Source organism: Lactuca serriola, chromosome 9 (genome assembly GCF_051521515.1).
Source record: "Lactuca serriola cultivar US96UC23 chromosome 9, Lser_US96UC23_V15, whole genome shotgun sequence".
NCBI classification, from domain to species: domain Eukaryota; kingdom Viridiplantae; phylum Streptophyta; class Magnoliopsida; order Asterales; family Asteraceae; genus Lactuca; species Lactuca serriola.
In genome coordinates this window covers 154,505,523-154,517,079 of record NC_136416.1, presented here as the reverse complement: position 1 = coordinate 154,517,079, position 11,557 = coordinate 154,505,523, and the positions used below count along the sequence as shown (strand labels likewise).

General features: G+C 38.1%; 1 protein-coding gene across 1 annotated transcript; it reads right to left on the bottom strand.

Moving 5' to 3' along the window:
* Positions 1 to 563: 563 nt before the first annotated feature.
* On the bottom strand, positions 564 to 2,161 carry LOC145076824 (stress-related protein-like). Its single transcript, XM_079022627.1, has 3 exons — positions 2,036 to 2,161; positions 1,381 to 1,602; positions 564 to 1,195 (listed from the first exon to the last, which is right to left on the bottom strand). The coding sequence occupies exons 1-3, from the start codon at positions 2,069 to 2,071 to the stop codon at positions 767 to 769; spliced, it is 687 nt and encodes a 228-aa protein (XP_078878753.1). The 5' UTR covers positions 2,072 to 2,161; the 3' UTR covers positions 564 to 766.
* Positions 2,162 to 11,557: the final 9,396 nt, after the last annotated feature.

Below are 11,557 nucleotides of genomic sequence, written 5' to 3'. Positions count from 1 at the left end.
TCAAAAGAGTATTAGCGACAACAGCTTTTGTGGCGACAAGAATGTATTAGCGACGAAATCCTATTAGCGGCAACGGGTGGCATTAGCGACGACGCGTAATATTAGCGGCGACTATGAGTATTAGCGGCGACGATAAGCGTATTAGCGACGAAACAATACCAACGACACATTTGCAGCAATACGTCGCCGCTAAAGGTATTAGCGGCGACATGCCTAACCTTTAGCGGCGACACGTGTCGCCGCTGTTACCCAATCTTCTTGTAGTGATTATATATAGATTATATTATGTTTTTATATGATTTTTAATATATAAATTTTGTATAAATACATAATATAAATTATAGATAATATTAAAAAACCGATATAGCAATGCTATACCACCGTAATAACAACGATTTCAAATATTGACATGTGACAGCTATTGAAATTTCGACCGCGATAACTGCTTAGACTACAATAAATAAAGAGGGATCAACGAAACCAAACTTGAGACTATTTTTCCAATAATAGTCCAACACTTACGAACATAAACGATTTTCGTATACATACTCACACCTTAACTCTTTCGTATAATTTTGTTGATTATAAATGGGACCATGAACATACATATTTTCTTTCGAAAGCCCGAAATTAGTGACATGACATGACCACTTCTTTTACACACTTCACAAAAGAAATACACGGCTATATAAACCATCATATTATATTTTGACACGTACCTTACAATATGAACATAAAACCATGTCACCATACACATCAATGCCAATCACTCTTCCTCCACAATTTCTCCCTCTACCCCAGGAACCTCCGCAGCTTCTTCTCCTCCAGCAACATCCGCGGGTTCTGCTTTAGGAATGGTGAATACCTTTGCAATCTTCTCGGTGGGCACCAATGGCAGGAATGAAGAAACCTTGTACCCTTCTTCTGCTGTTTGCTGCACAGTCTCGTTGTACTTGTCAGCAACCAAAGTGGCTGCTGGTGCAAAAGCCTTAGCGACATTAGTGAGAAGGGGGATTTTACTAAGAGTTTCCCAAGCTGAAGAAGCATATTCCTCAGCAGCTGGCTCGATTTTTACTAACAGGTCTTTGGTGGTTTCCACCAAACCATTACTCTTGACGTCAGAGACCACCTCAGTTGACAAGCTTTTGGCTGTAGTTGTTATGTCCTTCACAGCAGAAGGAAGTACCTCGTCAATCTGAAATCACGTCACAAGAAGATCATTATCTATAGAATGCAAAAGAACATATTCTTTTGATCTTTTCCTTGTGTTTGGCATGTGAAAAAAACATAACAGGTTGTATTGAATCTGAACAAGATTAACATGATAGATTGTGCATGAAAGAGAAAAAAAAACGAGAAAGAAAAAAAAAAAAAGCTAACCTTACGATCAACAAACTTGAGGGCCTCAACATTGGCATCTTGGAACTTATCAATAGCAGGGCCAACAACGCTCTTGACAGTAGTCTCTATCGTCTCAACGCCAGGTATAGCACCAACTTTGTCCTTTACATAATCGTATACTGATGATGCAATACCAACTGCTTCCTGCATAGCATCTTCGACAAAGTCCAGGTGCTTCAGCTTATCGTCTTCGCTCTGAACCTTTTGTATGAAAACAAGAAACCATAAGCAAATCAACTCTCTACTCATTATGTTATGTTTCTTGTCGAGAAATATGTTTAAGTTTCATAAATCAGGCGTCGATTATACTACACAGGTAACATATATCTAACTGGTATTAAACTATTTTCTGGAAAATGAGACGAATTATTACTGGGGATTGAGAAATTTTACCTAGTCCTTGTAAAACTAATTTATTCATCATAAAAGTTTTGCTGTTGGTTTTGATAGGATCAAAAGAACCCAAACAATCGGTAACAACATTTTGAAACTACTATCAACATAATCCAGCAAAACGATTTGGGTTTTGGCCATAGAGGCAGTAAATCGCAGTTATGTTCTATCAAATAAATCAAGCATACAAACAAAAAATTGTGTTTCGAAAAATATAAATACAATATAACTTCAAGCGAACCTCAGGTTTATCGGTAACAGAAGCAGCGAGGCCCATGATCAAGATGAATGTGGTTCAAAACGATATGTAGTTGTCTATCAATAACTGATGTTTATCTTAAAAGTGCGTCTATATATGATATCTCACTGATGGATCGATATTTATAAAGAGTGGGTTGCATAGTTACAGTATAACCCTTGAACTTATATCATGTATTATAATTACTCTTTTGTATAAACATTTCTATATATATATATATATATATATATATATATATATATATATATATATATATATATATATATATATATATATATATATATATATATATATATATATATATATATATATATATGTATAACCCTTGAACTTATATCATGTATTATAATTACTCTTTTGTATAAACATTTCTATATATATATATATATATATATATATATATATATATATATATATATATATATATATTCCGGTTTCGGTGAGGACTCTCTTTAGGTGACGACGGCGAGGACTAGCTGTCGCCAATCGAGGTCATTAAGGGTATTTGGGTCCAAAAAAAATTATAAATGAGTTGCTATGTAACGCCCGTAGATTCGGACTAGTCAATTTAGAGATAATAAACATCAAAAATGACTTTTTAATAAAAGATTATTTAACCAAGTTATAGTATATATCACAAGGGTTCCGTACATATAAAGAACGCCGAAATCCGAGTTATAACGAAGAAGTTATGACCCGTCAATGTTTTACGGCAAAACCGACACGGCACCGGGAATCGTAAAAAGTGAATTTACGATAAAATACTTTCTAGCCTTAACGATCTAAACGAAAGTCATAGAATATGTTAAACCGAGAGTGTGCATAAAAACAACGTCCAAATCTGACTTCTATGAGGAAGTTATGATTTTTCTAAAATTTAGCATAACAGAAGATAGCCTGGATATTCGAATTTTAGATCGGTCGATTTTTAGCCAAAATAATCTAAATGAGAAATGTATATATCGTTAATAGGAGTTAAACGATAAAAAGACAGTCGAAAACGGAGCTCGTATGCGAAAGGTATGGACGAAGCGTAGTCTCTACTCTTCAAGCGCAGCGAATTCGATGCAGATTTGTAAATCTGAGATAGAATAAGAATTGGCCAACGAGGTATAAATGAAAGTTGTAGTACTTGTAAATACTAACGTATGGATATAAAGAACATAGAAAACGGAGCTCGTACTCAGAAGATACGGACGAAGCTTAGAGACTGCTCTACGATAAAACCCTTATAAATAAATGGTGAATCCTTCATATTTCTCACACCTTTCACCCTCTATTTCTCTCTCTACTTTCTCTCTCAAAGCCCCCTAACCCCTCCTAAGCCTAGGTAAACCCCTAGTACGCTAAGGAAGCCACGAGGCTCCCGGAGTCCCGAGAAAATGGGTCTTTCGGTTCGGAAACACTGCTCCAAGCGAAGCTCGGTTTTCGAGAAAACCCGTTGTAAGTGAAATACACCCACACTATTTTTAATATAGCTTTTAATTAATAGGACCTTATGGTAATTATTTGGGCTTTTATTATGGGTTATATAAGTGTTTTTCTAATATCTTTTTAACCACTCATGGTACGGGGAATCTGGTTTGGAGGGCCGCTTGGGTTGCTGGATTTAGAAGTGCTATATGCCAAAATGATCCCGCCCTCCGGTGTTTCATGTCTTGCCCCTGTCTGTACATAGTGGGTGAAGAGTATTTCTTAACGCTTATATAAGAGTAATAATAGCTAGACTATTAATTAGTCTCGGTAAAACGTTAGACTAAACTCCAGTGGTAATGATACTAAGTTTTGTCGAAGAAAATTATTTTAAAGTTAATGAAGTGTTGTCCGAGAACCGCGTCACCACCTTATAAGGGGAGTGCATAATTACTTTCATCTTACACATAGATACGAAGTATTTTATATAAATTACTTGTTATGTGTGCATATTATCTGAATAGTTGTTGTCTATGTTGGATGAATGATTTTACACATGCTTCAAATGAATTAAACTGTATATGTATTTTATATTTACAAAATATGTTGGGTAAACATGGGTAGATGAAATATGAGTCGGATGATGAGATGAGATGTTATATAGACCATGAGATAAGGGTAAGAGGGGAACAATGAGAGAAGCCTTTTACCCAAATGATGGTGTCACAACTAGGAAATTCGATGCCTTGTAAACATGGAACAATGATAACAAATGTGCACCAACAATGTGAAAGCATGTAAGATGCTTATTCAATAACAACAAACTTCAATCAAAAACTTCATACAAGCACTGCAAATAGTCAACAAAGAATTGGAAACCCTAGAAATCCCGGTTTAACTCCATTCTGAACTAGGATTTCCTTATTGGACCCAATGCGCCAATAAGCTTCCAATTTGACTATCTTGGGCTTAGAACTCTTAAATGGGCTCTAATTGGACCCACTCCTGTTTTTTTAATATATTGGGCCATATTGGGCCTAGAATGAAATAAAATACTTTAATGGACCTCATTGGGCCATAACTAACCTAATTAGTCCTAATGAGCCATAAAAATCACTTCTTGAATTTTTTTTGGGCCAAGAATCATCTAATTAAGCCATAATATGGATTAAACACCAAAGGCCCAAAAATTTCCTTCTCTTTCTCTAATTCTCGGCCCAACCTCAAAGCATGAAGAAAGGAGAGTTGACTTTTGTGCCACCTCATTTTTATTTGTTGGGTCTCCATGCATGTAACTCATACTTCCAAGCAAAAATCTCATCAAGGTCTCTCTCTTCCCCTCCTTTCTTCTCTCGGCCGAACACAACACACACACACACTCACAAAATTTATATTCATTCTCTCAAACTCTCACTAGAACATCCTTATACTCTCCCTCAAAAATTTCAAGAATCACAAGGGCTACAAGGAAATCTCTTCTTAACATCACAAATCTAAGGTAAGTTGATGTTTGATCCATGCTTTAACTCACTTCCTTTCATCAAAAATCATCTATTAATCCATTCAAATTCATGATCTTGCATCTTAGAACCCACTAAGTTCGAGATCCATCCAAGAAACTTGCTAGGGCCGAAAATAGCACCAAACTTCTCCCAATCTGCTTCAAAACCGAAACCACAACTCAAGGTGAGCTTCATACCCCTTTCTTTTCGGTTTTCATGAGTTTTATGGGGGAGCATACAAGAAAATGTGTAGATCTACGTGTATGTGTATGCTATGTGTGATTTTATGCATGTATGTGTGTGATTTCATGTGTTTTGTGATGAATATGTTAACAAAAGCATTGTAAACCCGAGATCTATGATATGAGAAATGAAACAAACATAATCTAAGCTATTTTACACCAAACAAGTCAAGAATGATAGCTTATAAGGTTATGATGAACATATTCTAACATAAAACCCATTTTAGGGCTTAACTTGTCAAAAATACAAAACTTGGGTTACAAATTGACAAGTCAAGGTCTCTTGAGGGTCAAAAGGGTCAAAACAGTTTATATAGTTATTTTTCTGAATAATAGAATTTTCAAGGGCTTAAAATGTAAATTTTTAGCTTAATGGGCTAATTTTGGGCTTTTCGGCCCAATAAGCCTGAAAATGCGAAAAATGATAAATTTAAGGGGCTGAAATGAAACTTTCTGTAAAACAGGGGGTAATTAGCATCACAAAATATTTTAAGGGTCAAAAATGCTTTTCACTGTCAAAAAGGACCAAAAATGCAAACTTTTTAGATTTTGGGCCAAAACTATAAAAGTTGAGAAAAATGGGGTTCTAAGTTCTAACCGAGAAACACCATTCTGGAAGGGCTGAAGCTACCAACAAAATAAATTTTGGGTTAGAACTGTCTTTTCAAGAAGTTTATGATACGAACGTGTCAAGAAAATGTTTTAAGGAACTAAAAATGAAATTCTTTTATATAAAAGGACCAAAAGTATTATTTTTATAAAAGAAGGGTAGTGAAAAGGTCAATTTCCACTTTTAAAAAAATGAATTCATTAATACAAAATACAAGATCCACGACTACCAACGAAATGGAAAACAAATACACTTTAACAACAAATATCGTTACAAACGAAGTCATTCGGTCTCGAATCAATACAAAACAACAAGCGCTAAACCAAACAGCCTAAATAAATACGTGATAACTACAATGAGCCAATTTACAAACTTTGGGCTTGCAAGTTTCAAATCATGCTTGTTGGGCCTTTCTAGCCCATTAACATGATCTTTGGGCCTAAAGGGAATATGCTTATGTGCTATTGGGCCTCCTATGACCCGATTTCATGTAAAAGGACTTCAATGGCTTTAATGTGCTATTGGGCCCTAGTGGCCCATTAGTGCTGCTAGTGAGGTCGAGAAATCAAATGCGAGTTGGGCCAACCTGCCTTTCGCATCGCCGACAGCCTAAAATAACTCACGGAAATAACGGGACTTCGTACTCCCCATTTTCCTCATTTGTTAGGCTTACGAGTAATCAAGATAAACAGATTCAGGACGTTAATCAAGAGTAATCATGGTTGTGGATTAAGTGAGTAGTAACGGGCGAAGCCTTTAAGGATCGTTCGAAAACTGTAGTTATAAACTAGTCATTTTCTAATGCGTGGTTATAACAACTCACAAACCCAAATTAATCCAACGCCACCCGAGTAATCAAAATCATTCGTCGTGACGGTATAACAATTGAGAAATCATTGTATTTTATGTATTGGGAAAACATCGGGTTTTCCGAGGAAGTTCAAGATCTTCACTTGCGCGATTAATACTAAAGTTCAACATTTATAGATGTTTTGAAAATCAACAAGCATATATTTACGGATCTTCACACTTTTATTTTATAAACAATGATTTTATCAGAAAATATCGGATTTTCTGGGTTTTACAAACTACACCAAATCATTTTATCACAACATTGCTTATGAATTCACCAAAATCTCATATGTTGACGTTTTTGAAATTAACTTGTATTCTCAGGTAACAGGTAAACCGAAGAATAAGTACCAAGTAATGTCTGGGTGTTTTGCTTATGATATCTATCAGATAATCTATGTTATGAATTCGAAATGTTCAAAACAATGTACTGGATGTAAACAATATCAGTTGTATTATTTTAATGAATGGTGATGATTTATGTTAAGATTCATGTATATTCATTGTGATGGTATTCGATTTAAGTCACAAGAGCCCTCGGACGTTCCACCGTCTGGTTCGGGGGTGTGACAGGTTGGTATCAGAGCATTGTTTATAGTGAACTAGCATATCTAACCACACATTGATATGCAACTATAAACCAAAAAGGGACTAACCCAACTCCGAACAAAACAAAACAAATAAAAACACAACTATAAAACATCTTTGTTTGCGTGAATTAGGAAACATAACATAAAACCGAACCAAACAAGATAATGCTAGCATCTCAGTTAAGCCAGGACTGTTCATAGTCATATCAAGGAGTGGATGTAGCCTGATCAACTACATTCCTCCAAGGTACAACTATCACATGTCCCGAGGAGATCGTGATGGCTAGGGAACCTAAAAGCATACCCCTTTAGCACCAAAAAGAGAACATCAACTTAATCTATACAATAATAGAAGTGTCATAGGAGTAACGATTGTTAATCACATGCCTCTTCTCAGTCGACATGGAAGGAGAATACCAGGGCCTTCAGTTTCATCAAGTCCTAGTAGCCCATGGGAGGGTCAAGGATGAGCCATAGGTAGATCAAAAGGCACACAACATTGGACCTGAAGAGGAACAGGACGAATACGTGACGGTTGATTTCGATTATGATGAGTTTGACCAGGAGCCAAACGAGGAAAAGGGCGTAGAGGAGGCGTGTAGTGAACCTCACCAGTTGGAAGCCCCGTCAAATTTTCGCATGTTTCAAGGGTTGGATACAGACTACTTACGCGCTCTTGAGGAGGCAGTTATCAGCCTGAAGCTTCAACTCATCATGGCCAAGGCAAGGGCTGCGCGAGCCGAGCGAAAAGTAGAGGCAATCACCCAAGAGGCAGATGAACTAGCTGAACTTCTGGTGCGTCACCTCGATGATTGAGCGTCGTCGTCATCCTTACTAATAGGACCTGCTCTACTACCTGCTATATAGAACTCACCACGCTAGTCATACCCGTCTTTAGTACTATGCCACTATGGTCTATGCTATGTACCCCCGACACTATGTTTAAGTGACTACACTACTCATAGAGCCGATATGCTGCCGAAATTGCGTCACTTATGTATTGCTCTTTCGAGCAAAATTTTCATGTATTGAAAAAATGCGGATAATATTAATAAAAGGTTTTATGTGTTCCACTGTGACGTTGTAATCTGCTATGTGTTATATATCCATGATTGTATGCTAAGTTGTGAAATTACTTAAGTTCGCACTACACACCTAGTTTTTAGGATCACAATCTCACAAAAGCACAGACACTCAACATCTTTCCGTTCCATTGCAGAAAGATGCCTCGATGACCAACCCGCAGAAACCCTGAGCCAAACCCGCCCGATTTCAACTCTATTGCTTTTCAGGCAGCGGTGTCTGCTGCGGTCACCGCAGCTATGGCACAAATTCACCAAGGGAACAATGGAGGAGTCAACGGACAAGGGGCTAGAAGTTCAAACAACGGGATAAATCAAGGACCTACCAAAACATGCTCTTACAAAGACTTCACCAACGCCAAACCACGAACCTTTAACAGCACTAGAGGAATGATTACCCTGAAACGATGGATCGAGAAGGTGGAATCGGTGTTCGAGATATGTGAATGCCCTGAGGAGATGAAGGTAAAGTTTGCCGCATGCACTTTCGTTGACAAGCACTCACTTGGTGGAACGGACACGTGGAAGCCATGACACTCCCCGTAGCCAATTCCATGCCATGGGCAGAGATGAAAGAAATGACGATGGCCGAGTACTGCCCTCGTGGTGAAATTCAGAAAATGGAACAAGAGCTATGGAATCTCACCATCTAAAACGCTGATATAGATGCATACATATCAAGGTTTAGCGAACTGTCTCTGCTATGCCCTGGCATGATCACCTCAAAAGGAAAGAAGATCGAGCGATTCATTTGGGGACTAACCTCCCCGATCCAAGAAAACGTGATAGTTGCAAATCCCGAAACTTTTGGCAGTGCCAAGAGATTGGCCATGAAGCTGTATGACCATAACAACAAGAAGGGTGAGAAGCCAGTGGAGGCTGAAGGTAAGAAGGAAAATGACAACAAAAAGGGAAAGAACAACAAGAGGAAGGGACGTCAAGGTTCCGAATCATCCAAGAAGCAGCAAACAGTGGCAGTTAATGTTGTAACCACTCAAGTTCCACCCACACCACATGTGTGACAACCGTCAATTTTCGGTCAAGTCAAAGTCAACTAAAGTCAACAAGTCAAACCGGTCAACTCAATTTTCCCGTAGGTACTAGAGTTTACGTTATGTAATTTCTAAATAACTCTCTATTCTAATGAGAGATCATAAATCGAAAAGTGCGTACATCTAGATCTCCTTAACCTAAAACGGTGGTACGTGGAGAGCCAAACCGATAAAACAATGTTACATACTCATCGGGAGTATGCAAGATCCTTAAACAAGGCTTAACGGGGTTTACGGACCTTGCAGTGCGAAGCCGGACACTCAAAAAGGTCACCAATGAAACCTCTCTCAATCGTTTTCACTCCATCTCTTCTTATCAGAAATCTCTCCTAAATCTCTCTAAGTATGTCAAATCTCTCCCAAACCTCTCTAAGTATGTGAAATCTCTCCCAAATCTCTCTCTGAATGAGAAATCTCTCTAAGAATGTGAAATCTCTCCCAAATATCTCTTTGTATGTGAAATCTCTCCAAGTATGTCAAATCTCTCCCGAATCTCTCTAAGTATGTGAAATCTCTCCCAAATCTCTCTCTGAATGAGAAATCTCTCTAAGAATGTGAAATCTCTCCCAAATATCTCTTTGTATGTGAAATCTCTCCAAGTATGTCAAATCTCTCCCGAATCTCTCTAAGTATGTGAAATCTCTCCCAAATCTCTCTCTGAATGAGAAATCTCTCCAAGTATGTCAAATCTCTCCCAAATCTCTCTAAGAATGTGAAATCTCTCCCAAATATCTCTTTGTATGTGAAATCTCTCCAAGTATGTCAAATCTCTCCCAAATCTCTCTGAGTATGTGGAATCTCTCTCAAATCTCTCTCGAAATCTCTCCCAACTCTCTATAATCACTCGGGGCATCCCGACCCTCGAATTTGGCGAAAACAGCCCAAAAACGGAAGTCTACGCGAAAAACGGACTTAAGGAACCGAAACCCCTCTCAGGAACCGAAACCCCTCTTAGGAACCGAACCCTTCTGAGCCGAAGGCTACTCAACCGAACCCGAATGTTCGGCACCTTTCGGTTCTGACCATTTCCTCTTCTGATGACTAACCGAACCCTCCCTTCTAATGGCTTGCCGAACCTTCTCTTCTGAGGACCGAGGACCGAACCTTCCCTTCTGAGCTTCGCTTCTAAGCCTCGCTTCTAAGCTTCGGACCGAACCCTCGGCCTAGGACCCTTCGCTTCTTGCTCCTGGTTCGCATCTCGCATCCGGCTCAGCAACCACCATGACCGAACCTCGGCCTAGGGACCGAACCTCGGCCTAGGACCGAGAGGCCTCGCTGGGAAGCCTTTTTCTCCCGGTTTTCGATTAAATTCGCGTTTTAAGCCTGTTTTTAATTGTTTTAGCACGGGATTTTCACCCAAAACTTTATTTTAACATATAAGGACCCTTAATTATTAATTAATCATGTTTTAAAAATAAAACCTTATCCAAAAGAGTGGGTGAAGTACAAAGGTGGAGTGTTGACTTTACTTACTTCTATGACACAAGCAACCACTCCCATACCCACTCCATCTCACTATTCACCAACAGCCCATCCCTAGTCACTTCATAGGTCATTTCTCACTATTTTCAACTATTCCCACGTTCTTAGGGCTGGAACATCCATCCTCTCTCCCCACACTTTAATCATTCTCTCTTTTTTACCAAGAATCACACTCCAAACTCTCTCTTCTTTTTCTCTCTAATTCGAGAATTTCAAGGCATACTCCAAGACTTTTCTCCTACAATTAGTAAGTATCATCATCTTTCTTATGATTATTACACATCCTCCTACTCAAAATCATAGATTGCTTACACAAACATCATCACATTCTTGTTAGATCTTCGAATCTTCAAGTGATTCTTCAAGTGTTCTTGGGTTGAACACTTCTCTTCTTCAACACTTACCTACTAAAATAACTCAAGGTGAGTTCATACCCCTATATTTTCATGTTTTCTCAAGTTTTTAGGGGGGGAATACAAGTTAAAAAACCAAGAACATAACTACACTTTTCTAACAGCCTTCATCAGTAAAGTTCAACTCCATTCACGGACTGTTTTGGAACACTTAAACATTTTAGTTTTCAAAACTGTTTTAGGTGTAAGTAGTTCCAGTTCTTAGCTTTAAAATGACTACTTGCACATCTCCATACGATTTTTCTACAATTTATGGTGATTTTTAC